The sequence below is a fragment of the Falco naumanni genome, chromosome 9 (genome assembly GCF_017639655.2).
Source record: "Falco naumanni isolate bFalNau1 chromosome 9, bFalNau1.pat, whole genome shotgun sequence".
Classification (NCBI taxonomy): domain Eukaryota; kingdom Metazoa; phylum Chordata; class Aves; order Falconiformes; family Falconidae; genus Falco; species Falco naumanni.
The window spans coordinates 29,371,349-29,390,854 of NC_054062.1; the positions used below are offsets into that span (position 1 = coordinate 29,371,349).

Consider the following 19,506-nt stretch of genomic DNA (forward strand, 5'->3'; position numbering starts at 1 on the left):
AGGGGATAGACTGTGGGGTGAGTGGGCTGCGGATCTGAGTCAGCCTAATAATTTGTATTCATTATCACACAACTTTTATTATTCCAGCTTCTCTGTTAAACAGTTATTTTCAAAAACTGTGAAAATTATTCCCATACTTTGCAGAAAGTTCAGTGATTTGTATTACATAAAATCAGATACCTCTGCATTTTATGTTTTCATGCAGTTTTAATCTAACTTATTGACCTGTTGAATTACTTCTTTATCATCTTGTAAACAATCTGAAAAATGATAAATGAGCAGTGTGTCAATATCTGCTTAAGAGGACATAAAATTTCTTTGTTCAAAGTTAAAGAAACTTTTTCCAGCTTGCTGCAACATACTGTAATTTAGCTTTGAGCCAGTTATTAAACAAGACAATAATATTATAATGGAAATTGTTTAATATACATCATTAATAGTAAAATGCCTGCTTTCACTGAAGTAAAAAAAAATGTGTGCTATGAGCAGTTTTGAAATGAATATTTGATTCCAAACCTCCCTTGTGCATTTAATGACATGCTAATTTACATTTTAATTACTTCCTAAGAAATCAAAGCATTTGTTGACAGAAGAACATAATGTCAACTTCACGGTGCACTGTTGGTGGATAGTTAATGAACTTAATTAGATAATTAGTGATGTTGATTATCCTTCTATTATGAAGATAAAGATGTTACATAAATGATGCACTTTTTCAAAGAAATATCATTGTATGTTTGCTTGTTTTAACCCAGTTAACTTGAAAAGTTGATAAAAGTCCAACTGACTGGTAAGAAAAATGTTTAAGTAATAATTGTGATTGTTTCAAATTTTTCTATTTTCTTTATTTCACCTACCATGAACTAATATGTTGTTTGTTCCTCCTTCATCCCAAATTAGCAAGATTTTTGTTCAATCCCACTTTCCCTTTCAGTATCTCACATACCCCTCCCCCCTCCCCTTAAACAACTACCCCCTGATGCAGTGATTCTATTATTGTTTGAAAAATGAGGCTGGTCAGCATCAGTTTTGATTTTACAGTCAGTTTTGATTTTATAGTCAGTTATTGAAAGAAGCTATAATAATGCAGCAAAGAAATAGCTAGTATTTGAAGGCACTGGTCTACTATTTAGCTCTGGGTTCAGCTGCTAGTGTTGCCACTGACATCTTGGGTGGTAAAGGCTAAGTCTCTGTAAATTCATGCCCACAAACTTCAGATAAAACTTCTTTCTTACAGAAGCCAACACCCACTATTGTTGGTATGTGCCACTGTTGGTATGCGCCACCAACACATACTATTTTGAGCTAACACTGATTTTATGTCCTGGGGCTGAGTCTCCTGTAACCTGACAAGAGCTTAGGAATACATCTTCAGCCTTCCAGTTCAACATCAAACACTTCTGCCTGGTTTAAAACTACCATCTAAAAACACAGACATTTGCACACAGATATCTTACCCAAGAATTTGTGAGTATGATCTGCACACGTCCATTTAAAACAGGTCATTTCTCCCTCTTCCCCCAAACCTAACGCAAAACCCCTAAAGATGGCTGCAAAAAGTCTGAAGCAAGACTGACAGCCAGGCATGAATGAAGCGTCAGTGCTCCTTCCCGATGGAATCACGTGGGTTGAGAGTCCTGCCCCAGAAAGGACTAATTCTGTATCTGTGATGCAGCTATTATTTGTACTAGGCAAGTCAGTCCTAGCACTCTACAAAACACACTAAAAAACTCCTTTAACTGTTGAAGTAGAGATTTACATTTCCAGCATGGAAAGAATTTAAGCCTGTAGTTCAAATTCCCACTGAAGCCAATGGAAATGTTATGTTTAAGTACTTCTCAAAATATAATGCATTACCACTACAGGTGAATCAGTAGAGATACTAGGTATACTAGCCATACTTATCTTAAGAATGAGCGTTACACGTGAAACAAGTTTTAAAAAATTTTTGCTGGCTGTGAAATTTGAAAAGATTGTTGTTCTTGGTGTAACAAAATTTTCTGTAGCAGCAACTCTTTTAGCTGCTGGCCTAAGAGAAGCCTGGTGAATAAACACATGAAAACCTTTTAAAAATAAATTTACTGTAAATCTAAAACTACAGAAAGTCCTAAATGTTTTGAAATAACATGTTGTTTGAAACATGCCTCAGTCTTTCTCAGACTTCAAAGAGAACATTAACTCCTAGAAGACATTTGAGAGGCTGTTTTTCTTCCTCTTGGAAATCTAACTATAGAGACAGGACTCAACAACTTTCAGTGGAGCTTGCCCAAGAGACATCTCTATTACTTCAACCAAGAATACCTGTTGCTAAGAAACTGCAGAATTGAAGTGGTCCTTGGCCATATCACTATCTTCTTGTTCAGTGATAAGAGGAGGGCATACAACTCAGTTTCATAAATGAGTTAATAAACTTGCAGGTTTTTTTTAGCAGATACATCAAGACTCTTTAGCCATCAGTATAAATAAATAAAATATTACATCGTAAAAAATTAAGAGGAAGAATTTTGAAAAAGGAACTGAAGTAGATTCTATGTCTGACAGTCTCAGCCAAAAGGTCTTCTCTTGGAGCTCCTGACTTCAGAAAATTATCCACAGAGACAAAGGCAGCTCTCACTGACACATTGATACAGTTATCTTCTACAGATTTGCTGTGGGTTTAATAATCCACCTTTTGCTTACAAAAGTAAGCACAAGAAATGGGCTCTTACTATGAAGCCAAATAAAGAAAAATTAATCATTCTCAATCAAGGCAAACTTAACACTTAGTGAATTTTCTGGTTTCCAGAGCTACACCATTAAATGCTTTTTTTTTTTTTTTGCCATTAGCTCTGCAGCAACCTTGCATATACTAAGGGCAGCAGAGCAGAAACCAAGCTATCCATTAGACTGCTCAAAAATCCTTAGAGTTCAAAGGCTGCATTCTCCTATCACTTAACTAGAAGGAATTCTCTTGCAATTGACAGTGACAGAACCAGCACAAAGGAAGTCAGATCTATAGCTGTCTTCACAAGTGTATGTTTGGAGACCAAAATCCTACCATAAAGTTACTGATTTTGCAATTACAAGTTAGGAGGCCTCTGTTGACCTCTTCATTGCAAAGGCTGAGATTAAAAAGACCTTTTCTGTTTCATTCTTTCAAGGTATATGGGCTTCTGGCATAGAGGAATGTGATTATTGAACCAAAACAGGGGAGACCAGGCATGATCAGGCCTGCTGTAAAACTCAAGAGGCTCTGTCACTTGTAAGCATTAAAAAAAAATAATCTTAGTACAGTGCTCCTCTTACTCCTGCATGGCTACTCAGGCTTCCAAAAAAGCAGAAAATAGCAATTATCAGAGCAGATCATCACCATTCTACTACCAGAAATGTGAACACACTCTCCTTTCTGAATGATCATGCCTTCCAGACAAAGCCCAGAGCAGAGTATGACATAACAAAGTGGATTCAGAAATATGGGGAAAACACAGCTGCATTTGATTGCTAATTCTAACATTTGTCACCAAATAGCAGGGTATTGGCTTCACTGATGCTGGAGATCCTGAGTACAGCAGAAACATGGGGCCTGATCCTATGCTGGAGTCAATAGTTTGAATTTTACTGTTTTTTCCAGAGTGAAGACTGTGTCTCAAAAGCAAGCACACTTGCTATCCTGTAGATGACAACAGGGAAAAAGTTGATAGCTTTGAGGGGGGTGTTTTGTTTGTTGTTTTGTTATTTTTTTTAATCTGCAGCAAATGCTACTACTGCTTCAACCTCTTTGTTTAATTTCAGTCAATAAAGGAATCAAATTCATAACCCAGTAACCAATCCATTTCTTCTTTCTACTGGGCAAAGCTTTGAAATCCTAGCTGAATTTTTGCTATGTTCTCAAATTTAATAAGCTTTGCTCAGTTAGAAGCAACCATCCTTATCTCTCAGTAAATGCAAGTATTTTTATTTTACTACAGGACTCAAAGGCTTTGTCTCTTGCTATGTAGCTCATACTGCCACTTTTTCTTTTATCTCATTTCAACCAGCTACCTACTGATGTAGGACATAGGTCCATGAATAGCAGTAGTGAAGACCAGGGCTGGTATCTGAAGATTTTTCCCAAGTGAATACAGAAGGCACCTGAGATGAAGCAAATGATACAAAAAACCACATTACAGCATCTTTACAGTGGCTACCAAAGTGAAGTAAAAAAATACAAGTTAGAAGCACAATTACCCTTTACTTTTAATGTTAATTTGTGCTCCCAATTTCCTTTGATACTGAAAATTCCACCTCATACCTCATTTGTGAAGTGCACAAAGTATACAAAGAAAGAAGGCTGTTGAGGAGCAAAGAAATAATTTTCTTCCTCTTAGATTTCATCCCGCTGAAAAGTGCATCAAACTCTTTCAAAGATAGGTTGGAGGGAGAAAGGGGGGAGAGGGAGAATGGAGAATATTTGGAACTGTAGTTTTTATATCTCATTGAGAGGAACAATTTATCAGAGCTGTGGACCTGTCAGTCCCTGACATGATAAGGAATAACACCAAATGAGTAATGTTTCCTCCAAACCCAGCTCCTTTAATTACAAGCCGCTTCCTTGCAGAAGAGAGACAGAAGATGCAGAAACACTAATTTCATGCGTTTGTGCCTGAATAATGTCTCCGTGCTGCCTTTTCCAGATGGCAACCTTTTCACTGGAGGAACTAATGATGTGGGCATATTTAGGGAAAAACCAATAACAGAGTCTTTAACCTTCAACAGCAAAAAGCATGTTGTACAAAATGTTCCTTGGGATACATTTACAAATATCAATTACATTGCTCACTGAGGTGTAATCAGCTGTAATAATCAAAATTAATTTAAAAAAATAATTAAACAGACCCTAGGGCAAATAGTCGATGCTCTTGTAGTATGACATCACAGTCTACATATGTACCTGGGAAGAACTTGCTCACTCTGTAAGCTGCAAAGTGATTTTAAGGAATGAGAAGAATACTGTGGCATGCTGAGGAAAAACTTGCAGCTCAGTAAGGTACTATCAGACACATTACTTGGGTATCAACACACCTGGAAGTGAACTAGTCATCACTGGGGATAAAGCTGCAATCTGCTACACCTCGAGCTAGAGGGTTAAGACACCTTAGACTGGTGCTGTAACAAACTCACTGTCTCCTCATCAAAAGAGAAAAAGACCTTAATATGTTCAGCACTGCAGTAACACAAGCTCAGTCCAAAGCTCTCAATATTCTGTCAATGCACTGCTGCCCGGCCCTGTAGCTGGTTACTCTAGCCCTAACACTAAAAGAAGTAACATCTAGCTGGTGCTTTCTGTTTGTATTCTTGACAAATACCTAGCAAAACAACAGAAATGCCTTATCTCTCAACAAAGGAGGAGCTTACACATGGAATAGATAGCCCAGCTGCATCGCTGGTGCCAGCAATGCTGCATACCCTCCAGACCCATCCCTGGTTTATGTAAACTCTTGTCTCTATCTCCTGACAGTAAACTAAAATTTGCACCATTAATATTTCATAACGAGTACAAAAATGAAAGGACAGTACTATGGTACAACCTGATCCTTTCTATTAATTCAGTGTCTGAAGGACAAGGTTTACCTAAGTGGTGTAAATCAGAAGCAGCAGCAGCAAAGCAGACATCTCCCCACCTTGCTCTGACCCAAGCAGAGCCCTATGAGCACAAACACTGTTGGGTTTTTCCTTTCAAGTGCAATAATTAGGCCTCATGCAAAAAGTATGCATTAATACCTGAGATGTTAAGGCTTCCAACCAAAGTTCTTCAGATCAGTGATTATTTCTTAGTGCTTATTTCTAGCAACGTAGAAAAGCAACCTTAACAGCAATAGGTGTCTATTTTACAATGGAACATGTCAACAGACATGCTCAGAAGTCTCCCAAGTCCAGACAAACTCTCCAGAGCCATATAAAAGGCAGACCAGTGAGAGAGCCAGAAGAGACAAAGAGCAAAAGTTACCTCAGATTTTCTTGTCATTTCCTTTGTGTTTCGGCCAGGCATCAACCTAATAGCTGAAGAGAGGCTTTCACTCCAGGAATTGTGCTTGCTCTGTGGCAGGCCTGGCCCTGCTTTGTTCTGGAGAAGCTTCTTTTCAGATGCTGTGGACCAGAACAGACAAAAAAGTTTGTAAGACTTGAAGTTGAGCCTGTGGGAAGGTAGAGGGCTTGTATTCCTGTTACACAAGACACAACATGGCAGTGTCTCTCCCCAGCTAGATTGTCCTTCTATTTATAAGAGGAGCATTGAATTAACACGTACATCTCAAGTCCTTATTTAAGACTTCAACAGAGTTCTGCCATAAATCAGATTCATTATATAAGCATGAACTTTGAATCACTGCAGTACTACACACATTGGGATGCCCTTCTCCACCCAAATAGCCTCCCTTTAAAATTCTCCTATGGGATACAATTGTCTAAAGAGATTCCTCTTTCTTGCAGTACAGCACGAGCCCTACAACATCACCAGGTGATTACAGAAGGGCTGGGGCATGACACAGAAACTTATCACAATCCTGGATGAGAGAAACTGAAAGTCTGCTTTATCTAGCAAGTGACATGCAGAGGAAGGGTATACCCAAGGAATCAGTGGCTTTCCATTAAGCACTACATTTACTGCAACATCTTTGCTTACTACAGTGAGTGTTCTGTAAAAGAACAGAGACCTATCAAGTGTTGCCAAGCTTTTGTCATAATTTCTTCCCATAAAGGAGTGACCTCCATTATCTTCATGTCCCTTTCTTTCTCATTTCCTTTTACAGAAAGATCCATCTTGTAAGTGTCCTCCAGAGCCAGCCGCCGCTGAAAAATAAGCTGCTTCCAGATGATTTCTACCATTCTCAAAATCTCCTGATGGACTAGGAAACAAAAGAAACTAAAAATGAAGAATCATTTTTGGGTAACAAGTCAAGCAAAAGAAAGCAAAAGCATCTCATTTGGAACAACACTGGTCCAGAGTAACTGCTGGAGTCAGTTGGAGTTGCTACGTTTTTTCTACTGCCTTCAGAGGTTCTAAGCCAGACTAGTTAGTCTAATACAGAAAACAGCCGGACATTGCTTTCATTATATTACAACTCCCTGAAAGAAACAAGTACGAGCAACAGATGATTCTAGCTGGTTTCTGCCTTGGAAAAAACATCTCATCAGAATTTTGATGATGTTATTATCATACATAGAATGCTAAAGCACATAAAGGACATTCCTTTATGTTGCCAAACATCACTAAAGATGGCAGGGGGAAGATAACCAAGTTGTGAGACAATTTGACACAGTAACAGGATGCTGTACAAGGAAGTACTGAGCTGTTTTGTTGTATTTCCCTGCAAATTGAACTTGTTTGGTTGCATCATATCCAAGCCAATATATATGTGTGTGTATATATATATATAAAGTATCACTCTGCTGCAGGGCTCAGCCAACAGCCCACACAATGAATCCAGCCCAAATTTTTCCAGTGTTTCTCTTAAAAGACCAAAACATTTCTTCCTGTGTACAACAGACAGACACAAGCTCCACATAGGACTTGAAAACAGAAATAAAGCTACAAATATGTATCTGGGCACTGACACTGGTCACAACATGGGGAAGAGATCTCCAAACTGATATCCATTACTCCTGAGTATGTGAGTGTGAATTCTGAATAAACAGGTATGATGCAAACAAGTAATTTTTAGCACTACTTTCCTTTCTCTGTGCTGTGCCTACAGTGCATATAGACCAAAGAAACAATTAAGTAGCACTTGCATAAGCTCTTCTGATAACTGTGTAGGCCAGGCACTTTCCTGCTCCATAAGCCAAAGAGAATATGTACCATAATTTACCATCATCTGGAGTAGGCAGGCTGCCCTTTTCCTCTTCGCTGGGTGCAAGAAAAATCTGGTGATACAAAGACAGCTTTGGTCCTGCGTCCACCCCAAAACCTTCTGCACAGCTGTGACACACACATACACACACACACACAAAAAGAGAGCATGTGAGAAAACCAGACTTAGAACAAACTGAGGATAGCAAAAAAGCTAAAGGTATTTCTGCACATCCACTCCTACTTGATTAATTTAGTAAATCAATATTCCCAGGCTCAAGGGCTTATACCAATCACATAATACTGCAGGATTTACAGGAAGGGGGAACTAAACCACTGCCAGTCTGGTTTCTGAAGTTAAGAAGCAGTCAACAAGATCTTATGGATTGCTCTGTTGTACACACCTTATCCCTGCACTTCTTTGTGCACTTGTATCTAACATTCATCTCAATTAGCTGGAACACAGGGCTGTACTGATGTAGCCAGATTACATCCAGGTTTCTTGTACCTCCCTTGAGTACCCTGTATGCCATCTCTTTGCTCTGAATTTCTTCACTAGAAGTGTCTCCCGTTATGTTGGAAACACTGCCTCGTGGTACCCTACACCTGAACTGCTTACTAAGTTCTTTGCATCAGTGATTGTTCCTTCAATTTATAAAGCACCTAGCACAAAACACCTACAAACCTTCACGCCATGGTGTTACTATCTAGACATGATTATAATTGAAAGCATCACCACAGCCAAAAAAAGTTAGTGCTGCTTTGGGGGTGGCATGGGGTGTGTGACAGATAATTTACCAGATGGTAGGTAAAAGACCAGGAATTTCAGCACAGCAGTAATAAAATAAATGCAACAGACTTAGTTAAGGCAAACAGACAACCTGAACTTGGTCACAGAAGTGCTGTCAATAATATATGTAACATACTATGTTCTTTCAATCATAAATAGGCACTACTACATGGCAGAATCAAATCTCTTGGGTATGCAAAGCTGCAATTTTTATTTCTGATTTTCTTTTAAATACCACAATTCTGATTCCCTCGATTTGCTAAGTTTAGCTTTAGGATAACACCTCTTTAATTCATGTTTTAAAAAGTTTTCTGCTCTTGGTACATATAAGCAATCCTTATACCACCCCAACACTTTGGGCCTGGGAATTATCATCTGGCTGGAATAAGAAGCATCAAGAAAAGACCTCAGGAAGTGCATCTCATTTCTGAGGTGATATTGTATTAACTGATTAAATTCAGACCTTCTAAGCAGTGCAGCAGGTTTTCACTGAAACAACAATCACCATTGTAGTGAATAAAGCACTAGCCAAAATAAACCCAGGAATATTCACAATCACCAAATGGATTACAGCCATCCTCTTGAGAACTGCAGTATCATGACCTCAGTATGAAACAGCACATTACAACATGTTGATAACAGTTGGGAAAAAATTCAGCTCAACCCAGTTTCCAGCATTTCCCCAGAATTGATATTACCTAATGTGAAATCTCCCCCTCTGCACCCACTCCCATAGATAACAGCACAGAGATGTAAACAAACATTATACTGAGATGAACATTTGTACCTGCCCGAATTCAACTGGCAAAGGCAGTACATTAGGCAGATGACAAAATTGTTATTGGAGTTGTAAGTCGCAAAAATAATGTCCCACTGCTCCTGCAGGACATTGAGAGTGTGCAAGACATTAAGCTGTTCAGGCAATGATTGTTGTGGTCTGGACAGGCAGTACAGGATGGCTCTGTTTAGACAGCTGTACAGGGCACTGAGAAGAACTTCCTTTTGCGAAACAGAGCTTTCTAAGACCTGTGAAAACACAAAACAGCAGAGTACTTAGCTTGCTCAGAGAACTCTCTCTCCCGGCATCAACTTCTCTCACTTCATTTAAGCTGTTGCAGACTTATTTTCCCTGAACTACCTGTTAGATACAAATTCAGTTTTTCTGTACTGCTGCTGAAGTCCCTGGAATTGTGTAAGAGATTAATTTATTCCTGTTTAACAACATGTACATAGCCAACAGACAGTGGCACAAAAGATCCTTCCTTTACGCTGCACCATCTAGCCTTGATTGTCATTTAGAGCCATTATGTGCTCATGCAATAAACCCAGGAATATTCATAATCACCAAATGGATTACAGCCATCTTCTTGAGAACTGCAGTATCATGACCTCAGTATGAAACAGCACATTACAACATGCTGATAACAGTTGGGAAAAAATGTCATGTGACTCACCCCCATAATCTGTTTGGCAGTGAAGATCAGGATTTGCTTGGGATCAGCAGCAAACATTCTGCTGTTCAGCTTCTCAACCAGCTTCTGAACAAAATAAGCAATATTCATCATGGATACAGGTGCAGTTGATTCTGAAGTGCCATGGGGATCACTGCTCCCTGGAGAGGATACAAGAGAGTTGATTATTCCAAAACAAGCTGAAATACAAAAATAAATAAATAAATTGTGAGATGTGAGGTTACCAGAGCAGAGAAGGAAAGTCTCACGCCATAATGTCTCAGAGTTGGGACCTGCCTAAAAACACTCTAGGTCTAGCAGAAATAACTTACTCAGTCTGGAAATGACAGCTCCATCCTAAGGACAGAACCAATCTCGCTAAAACATTATCATGAAGGACTTGTCCAAGTAATGACTCAGAAAGGAGAGCAGCAACTATTAAGTTATCAGGGTTATTTCCAGAAGCACTCAAGGATAAGCCTAGGTTTATTTCTAAGTAGTCTCTTTTTAATGTTCAGAATCTGTTCTTAAAAAGAGAGAAAAATATGAAGAGGCTGTCTAAAAAAATGGCAAAACTACAGTAATTTATGCAAACTGGTCTACAGCAGGAGTGAATGGGCAGTCCAGCCTGCTGAGCCAGACTGTCCTCCTAGCTACTGTTACCGAACTCTTCTAGCAATTACAGCTACATGCTAAATACTAGCTAGCTAATGTTCTGATTCTCATCACTCACCTCTTGGTCTTGTTTTCCCCTCACTTTGGCTGGTAACATGGAAGACATCCATAGGAGACAGCAAAACTTTTGTTTGAAAATGTCTCTTCTGTTCACTGGTGGCATTCTCTGGAGAAGCCTACATAGTGACCATATACATATTAGTACAGCAGAAAAACAGCCAGGAAAACAGACTCAAATTCCCGTTCAGCCTTTATTCAAAGATGTTTGCTTTCATTGGATCTTTGGCAGATTATTCCTGCCAAAAAATCAGATTCAGTAAGTTTTGCTCAAAGAAGTGAATAGAAATTTCAAGAGACACTCAGTACTATCTGAGATAATTCAACGTGCCCAATGTTTCCCTTAAACACCTAGGCACTGTGTTAAGAAAAGGAGGGGGAAAACAGCCCCAAAAGAGCGAGGACAATTACTCCACCTCACTTGCACACTAGCCCTTGGTGTGCAAGCTGAGAAGTTAGCTGTGACAGCTAATCCACAGTAATGTAAATCAGAGATCTGGTGTACTCCTCCATGCAAAGACAATGTGGCATCTCTCATGCAGAGTTCAGCAAGAGTGCATGTGTGGACAGTTAATGGGCAGCAGATGAGGTGGCAGTACCTCTTACCCTAGCTGGGAAAGCAGGAAATCTTATGCAGGTCTACACTCTAGGGGATCACCGTTGCCCTTTGCACACTGAACACAAACAAGGTTTTGCACAGGGCCAGAACCTAGGTTCACATGTGGTTCCCAAGAGATCTTGCCCTCAGGGAATTTAAGCTCCATTTAGCAGGCTCAGGATTCAGACAGTCAGAGGAGCCATCCTCTCTTTTAAACTGCACCAAGCCTTGGGACGTTAATGTATAAACCTTTAGGGAACTGCTGCTCTGCAAGATGATTTAAATCATGACAGCTGCAGTCAAGCTTATATTCATTACTATTTGTATTACTAAGCTAAGTCTGCATCAGAACTCACATCTGGGACACTTGGGCTATTGACAATTTGGTGACGAAGCCTAAGTTTTCCATTTTCCGTTTATTCAGACTCTGATTCTTTGCAGTTCTTTGTGTGGTTGAAGTCCATAATTTGGACTCAGCTGCCACAGCTTGAATTAATCTGTACTAAAAGTGGAGACAGTTGTTTTTGGTTTATTTAAGCACTGAAAATAAATTATTGTCTCAAACATCAGTACACAGGAATGCTCCATGTGAAATTTTCTGTTCTCATCAAATCCAAGGGCTGCTTTACTGACAAGCAGGTATTACTAAGGAAAAAGGATATTTTTTTTCCACACCTGACTTCAATATTAAATGTTGCCTGCCTTTGTTGTTGTCTAAGGGCAGCATTTTCTTGGTTCAAATCAATGCAAAGCAGGCAGAAAAGGCCCTTCTTCCTTGTTGAAAAGGTAGTAATTCTGCTCTCTACATAGACTGTCCAGAACTGCCAGGTTGTAGTGCATGCTAAGAGCTGTGATCCCAGCCATGTCCTACACTGTTGAAAATGCTGACTGAATGCACCTCTCCATCACTGTCAGCACTTTTTTCACTAGGCCACTAGCAGGATACCTCCTGTCCTTCCACCCTTAAAGCAAAGCCTCATGACTACGTTAGAGACCTCAAGAAGCAGCTCAAGTGGATGGCCTTGTTTGTTTGCTGGGATGTTAAGAAGACTGTCCATCAGGAGGACTCGCACAAAATCCCACACATGTTTCTTGGCAGGGTGGGGTAGGAGCAGGAAGGAGGAGGGATCAACACAGCCTTTCCCTTCAGCAATGGCTGGACCATCAGGAGTCAAAAGGTCTTCAGAGCCTCCCTGTGGAAGCAGACAGCAATGCATTTTAACTCATAATTCCTTCAAATATTTTTTTTCCTCCTAGCAACCCATTTCTGACCTGAAGGTCTTGTGCTGGCTCAGATGCACATACCTTGGGTGGTCCAGAATGGAAAGCAACCATAGCCAAAGTTTTCAAGAAGTCAGGACAATGCCACACAGGGTCCTGAGTATAACTGTGATAGATCAAGCACAGAAACTGGACAACGTTCCCTGGATAGGCAATCTCCCAGGAGGCTTCTGCATCTGCAATAGGCTGAACACAGACAAATGTGCATCTAGTCAAGGCAGCATTCCTCTCACTCACATAAACTCATCTTTTCTCATTTCCAGGTATTCCTAAGCAAATAAACAAACATGATGTGGCCACAGAGAAGTCAGGCAAGGCACAAGCAGCCAACTCCCAGCTTGTAGACTGAAGACACACCCAATCAGAAAGGTGGCATGTCCTCATCGAGAATGAACAAAATGGGTAATGCTATGGGTAAGATCCACCTATGTGTTCAGTAGTTCTTAAACATTCTTAAAGTTCTTAAAAATAAATCCGAGGGTATAGAGGGAGCTGGCATAGGAACTCGCCAAGCTGCTTTCCATTATTTATCAACAGTCCTGGCAAACTGGAGAGGTCCCAGAAGACTGGACTTTAGCCAATGTGACACTCATCTTCAGGAAGGAGGATCCAGGGAACTACAGGACTGTCATCTTGATCTCAGTGCCAGGGAAGGTCGTGGAGCAGATCATCCTGAGCACCATCACATGGCACACACAGGACAACCTGGGTATCAGGCCCAGCTAGCATGGGTCCTGCTTGATGAACCTGGTCTCCCTCTACAAGATGACCCACCTAGCAGATGAGGGAAAGGCTGTGGATGCTGTCTACCTGGACCTTCATAAAGCCTTTGACACCACCTCCCACAGCATTCTCCTGGAGAATTTGGCTGCTCATGGTGTGGACGGGTGTGCTCTGTGCTGGGTAAAAAGCTGGTTAGATGGCTGAGCCTAAAGAGTGGTAATAACTGGAGTAACATCCAGCTAGCGACCGGTCACAAGCGATGTTCCCCAGGGCTCAGTACTGGGCCAGTTCTGTTTAATCTCTTTATTGGCAATCTGGATGAGGGGATTGAGTGCCCCCTCAGTAAATTTGCAGATGACACCAAGCTGGACAGGAGTGTTGATGTGCTGGAGGGTAGGAAGGCTCTGCAGAGGGGTCTGGACAGGCTGGGCCGATGGGCCCAGGCCAGCTGTATGAGGTTCAACCAGGCTCAGTGCCGGGTCCTGCCCGTGGGTCACAGCAGCCCCACACAGCCCCACAGGCTGGGGCAGAGCGGCTGGGAAGCTGCCTGGCAGGGAAGGCCCTGGGGGTGCTGGCTGACGGCCGGCTGGGCATGGGCCAGCAGTGTGCCCAGGTGGCCAAGGAGGCCAAGAGCATCCTGGCTTGTGTCCGAAACACTGTGGGCAGCAGGACAAGATTGTGATTATCTCCCTGTACTCAGCACTGCTGAGGCCACACCTCAAATACTGTGTTCAGTTTTGGGCCCCTCACTTCAAGAGGGACGTAGAGGTCCTGGAGCATGTCCAGAGAAGGGCAACAAAGCTGGTGAAGGGTCTGAAGAACAAGTCCTGTGAGGAGTGGCTGAGGGAATTGGGGTTTTTTAGGATGGAGGAGACTCAGGGGAAATCTTATTGCTCTCTACAACTACCTGAAAGGAGGCTGTAGGGAGATGGGGGTAAGTCTCTTCTCCCAGATAACTAGTGATGGGACAAAAGGAAACTGACTCCAGTTATGCCAGGGGATGTTTAGATAGGATATTAGAAAAATTTCTTCACTGAAAATGCAGTCAAGTATTGGACCAGGCTGCCCAGGGAGGTGGTAGAATCACCATCCCTGGAAGCATTTAAAAAATGCATAGATGCAGTGCTTAGGCACATGGTTTAGTGATGGACTTGCCAGTCCTGGGTGAACAGTTGGACTTGATGCTCTCAAAGTTCTTTTCCAACCTAAATGATTCTATGAAATTCTATGAGCCCATCACATCATCTACTATGTAACATAACCAGGCCAATAGCTGTGCTGATGATTTGAAGTCCCTGCTCCCTGTTATACTCAGTATTGCCCTGCGAGGGCAGAGGAAGGCTAGGGGTTACAGATAAAGACTGCTACTGACATCTGACACCCTCAGGCAATTCATTCTGCCACTCACAATGCACTGTCCTTGCAACAAAACACTTACCTTGTCCACAGTGACTCTAACCATTTCCAGCAGTAAAGCAGCTGCCTCTCCACACAACCCAATCTTGAGGACGTTCTCTGTCAGGTGGTGCTGCAAGATCCACTGCAACATAGACTCAAGATCTTCCTACAACAGGCAGAGAGATATTTCAAGAAAAGATGGGAATTATATATGATACACCAAGAATAATACCTACTTTCTCCACGTCAGAAAAAACCTAAACATGTTCACCTCCAGCAACTCCTCCCTCTCCTGTTAAATGTATTTCCCTAGGATAGCGCTAATGGATTGTCCTCTTCAGAAATAACATCTTTGGCACTGCTGGGGAAAAAAATGCCTTATGGCTTCTCAGGACACTGGTAGAAGTACTCAGATTCACTAATTCTAGATTTTAATGAGCTTTGACAATGTAAGAACAGACAGGGAAGCTAATCTGAATTACCTTCTAAAGCACAGTAGTTAAACAGCATTTAACACCTGCATGAACAAGTTTGTTTGAAACAGAATTTCCTTAAATCAAAGCTAACTAACTTCACTTTTAAAGTATGAATGATTAATTTTAACTATCACAAAAACCAGGGAGGGTTAACTTGCCTGAGAATCTTACAGAAATGGCCGCAAAATGCCAAATTAGCACAGCAATAGCAGATTCATGCTTGTCCACTATTTTTTTCATACCTTGGCTGCTTCAGGTGGTTCAGACTGTGGAGTTGCCAGAAATAGCCCTGCTACAAGCAAGTAGATCTCAGGGATGTGGACATGATCAATCAGACATCTTTGCAACGTTGAAAACCCAAAAATCAAGGAGGAGTCATTGTCAGGCACTGGAGGATGAGTTTTTAAATTATCTTTAAAGGAAAAGGAAAACATTCTGAGGAAGTGTCTAAAAATGAATGCTGTCTCAGAGGAAGGATTACTGACCCAACTTTATCCTCACTTGCCTGTGTCCCAGGCCACTCAGTACTCTGCTAGGCTGCGATATCAACAATTTACAAAATTTCCTCAGACTAACAGACAACAACTTTTCCCACTATCACTTTTGTACTGGAGATCTTCCTTGAACTCTTCTTCCTTTCTCTTCCCTTTCTCAGAACCACAGGTCTAGTTATCAAAAAGCAATCTGAACAAATCTTAAAGAAACAGAAGGTTTCAGGGCACAAGCTGACATCTGAACACCTCACAGGTTTATCAACTAGCCTGATTTTATGCAAGAGAATAAAGGCCTGTCTCCCTGCAACTGCTAATTAGAAATGCCAGCTATTGTGCAAGGGAGAAGCAATGCTTTCCACTTTTTAGCACAGAAAAGCTGAAGTACTAGGAAAAGCTTGTCCTAGAAAGTAATACGATTTTCTTGGTCTGATATCAGTGGGCATTCTCCTATCACCTACTTCAGTGATCTCCCATCACTGAGCTGGATCCAGGAATTGTTTTGGGAGCATTAAACCAACACATACCCATTAGAATACTCAAGCCTGCAGAGCTGTTTTCCAGCCAGCGTCCAGCCACCATCCCCTCCTTGAATTTCTGCAGCAGCAAACGATTGTGGAGGAAGCACAGAAGTAGCTTCATTCCTAGCACAACTGTGCTAGAGTGCAGGTAGCTCTGTGTGAATAGCAGAAACCAGTCTGGCCCCAGCGCCAAAAATATCTCTTCTTGTTCCCTAGGACAATCAGGGAAATGAAAACACATGGTAGAAGACAGAAAGGAGATTTTATTTAAAATTGTGTCTCAGTGATTTAGAAACTGAAGTTTCTGTAGACAAAAAATCTGATTCGTCATCAGACAAAAAAGCTCATTAATGTGAAGCTGCTTCTGAGAGTGTGTATCAGTAACTAAGGTGAACTACATCACAGGCAAGATCTTTCAACCTACAAAATTCAGAATTCCAGTTTGAATTTTGAAGTCCAAGATACGTTAAGTAATGAAAATGTACAGTTACAGCACCCAGCACTATGAATACTACATTTCAGTTATACAAGGTAGAACTATAGTAACTGAGTGCTCATGGTTATGATAGAGAGGTGGTAAGTAATCGCACATTAGATTGAATTGATTTTCAAAGACAGGTGGGATTTCTTCAACCCTTGCAATGCAGAAGTAACAGCAATATCCGAGTTCCTCCTTTGAGACATTTTCTGAAAACACTGAACTCTTTTCAAAATGGGTATCAGAGCGTGATCTGATCACATATCTAAATGAATGCCACATAAATCACTGACAAAAAATAACTCTGAACCCAGTCTGCTCTTATGTACTATTTTGTTGAGACTCCAATATTATCCAGTGTGTTTAGTCTGTGTCAGGCACCAGAAAGGAGGAAATCTAGAAGACAGTCATTTACCTATGCATTCCTATATTGTTTCTACTTACTCAGAGGACAGGTGAAGTTTGTCTGAGCGCATTACATCCAACAACATCTTAAGTAACTGGTTTCGAAGCCAGATTGTCTTTCCAGATGTTTGGCTTAAGGCTACAAATATCAGAAAGTAATAAAGAGTAATGAACACACAAAACACATGTTCCATTGCTTTGATGAACAACCTTGTTTGCACCAGATTAGCCCAGTGGAAGTACTTGTATCAGTCTTCTGTAGAGTAAAAAGATGCAGGCTTCAGATTTTAGACATAAGGATTCCTGCTAACATCAGAAATGACCAGTGCTTACATTGTCAAAGTCCATTCTTTAGAGTTACTTAAAACTCATTCAGACTACGTGTTGGATAATGATCCACAGGAAGCAATCTCAGGTTAACTAGAGAGGGTAACAAAAACAGGCAATCTGACTTGTATTGCCTAGCTGTGCTATCTATATACAGAGACTACAGTCATCATTGTCCCCTTAATACAATATACTGTTTAGAGGTGCAATAACCAATATAGTCTCAACTGAAAGATCACAATGAAAGAGCCAGCTGACTGGAAGATCCCACACATTTGTTGTCAAAACAAAGTTGACATAAATACACAGATACTTTAAAAGGTGCAGAGCTCCACATTATTATTTGCTACAACTGTTAAGTATAGCAAAATGTTCACAGAAAATCCAGGTTGCCAAGTGAAATTTTATTCCTCTTCATGGCCTAGTGTGTTAGTTTTGGGGCAATTTCAATTTTATGGCCTTCATTTCTGCATGTATCTGTGAAATCCAGCATTGTGTAGGCTCTGGACAATGCAGCCAAAGTACTGCTGGCTTATTAGCAGAGAGAGGACAAAAGGGGAACTCCCTTAGCAGGAAAAGTATCTTGTGGTAGGTCAGGCCTTCCCGGATATATAAACAATGACTGTCACTTCACTATTCACATCAGGCCTTTGTGGTAATATAAGTTTTTCCCACAATTTCGTGTCACCTCACTGCAGCCTGTCCCTTTCCAGATGAAGTCATCTGAATTGTGTTTCTTCCTGCCACTGGAGGCAGAAACACTATGTTGTACTTAGGGTTCATCATGCCCTGGGGAAGAAGGGAAGTACTTTAGATATCAGAACACATACACCAGAGGTAGCTCTCACCTTCACTGGGCATCTCAGCCACACCGTCCAAGCAAATCTGATTTTCATCCACAGAAGAAGGTTTCAAAGTGTAAACAAGGAACAATCCAATCCTTGCAGAGAAAGAGGGAAGCAATTTTGGTTACCAGAAAGGCAGGCACTCATTTAATTACTTTGAGATTACATTCAAATCTCAATACTCATTAACAATGACTGTTAATGACAACCACTGGAAATTCTAATTGCTGCAGAAATAGCGTTGAAATAAGAATGCAAAAGTTCATAAACTAGGAAGAAAATAAGGACATTATCTACAAATGCAAGTAATAACTATTCTACTATGGAAACATTTTTCTCTCTTTCTTGATTTTAAAGGTGTTTCACCATGAGGAAAGCAATACTGAGTTACACTCTGTTCATACAAGATTCTGAACTGCCTGTGGCATTCAGACATCACTGTTATCACCACTTGGTTTCCAAGCACACAGAGGAGAGCAGGTACACAAGGAGGAGGACTGGAAATCTCTTTTCACCTGTAGTCAGCTTTAACGCATTACCTGGTTCTAAGGATAGACAGATTAATGTGACATACACACTTAGTGAAAGCATATAACCTCCTCCTGCCCACAAGAAGGACATTTCTTAAGGGACAGATCACCACTTGTTCTGCAGGAATAGTCCACACCACAGTTTCCATCAGATGTGTAAAAAATCTGGGACCAGCAGAAACGCCAGCACTTTACAGTTCTGCTGAGAGCCTGCTATAGTCTCTGCTGCCCTGGAGCTGGAAGGGTAGGGACTGCCTTTGTCCACTCGCTCAGCACTCATGGATCTGACAACTAATCAAATTACCATGCAATAACAAATCATGGTATTTTGAGAAGAATGTTTATTCACACTCCTCACCATATGGTAAATTTGATATACTAACTCCACTACTCACACCTGTATGAAAAAAGAATGTGATAACTCATACAAGCCCCAGGTAGGAACATACATACAGATAATTCTACAAAACAGCTGCAAGCAGTAAGTTCACATATTAGCTTACTCCGCAGTAACTACCTGATGTGCTCATAGTCTTCAACAGAGCTAAAGTCTGACTGCAGAGACCACAGGTCTGACGTGTAACTCTGTTTCTATGTTTTATTTGGACAAAGTGCTTTTAAAACAGAGCTCTCATCTGTGCAGTGCATTTCCC

At 40.9% G+C, this 19,506-nt stretch overlaps 1 protein-coding gene across 2 annotated transcripts in view; it reads right to left on the minus strand.

The window, feature by feature from the left end:
- Positions 1-19,506, minus strand: part of WDFY4 (WDFY family member 4) — a 144,536-nt gene that overhangs the window by 73,437 nt on the left and 51,593 nt on the right. For both annotated transcript variants that reach the window (XM_040606886.1, XM_040606885.1), the window contains exons 27-39: positions 18,327-18,418; positions 17,191-17,290; positions 16,275-16,480; positions 15,499-15,668; positions 14,821-14,946; positions 12,684-12,845; positions 12,374-12,571; positions 10,782-10,899; positions 10,052-10,209; positions 9,385-9,623; positions 7,827-7,936; positions 6,672-6,863; positions 5,966-6,105 (exon numbers count right to left, since the gene is read on the minus strand). In XM_040606886.1, the coding sequence (XP_040462820.1) occupies positions 5,966-6,105; positions 6,672-6,863; positions 7,827-7,936; positions 9,385-9,623; positions 10,052-10,209; positions 10,782-10,899; positions 12,374-12,571; positions 12,684-12,845; positions 14,821-14,946; positions 15,499-15,668; positions 16,275-16,480; positions 17,191-17,290; positions 18,327-18,418 (2,011 nt within the window). The remainder of the gene's footprint in view (positions 1-5,965; positions 6,106-6,671; positions 6,864-7,826; positions 7,937-9,384; positions 9,624-10,051; positions 10,210-10,781; positions 10,900-12,373; positions 12,572-12,683; positions 12,846-14,820; positions 14,947-15,498; positions 15,669-16,274; positions 16,481-17,190; positions 17,291-18,326; positions 18,419-19,506) is intronic.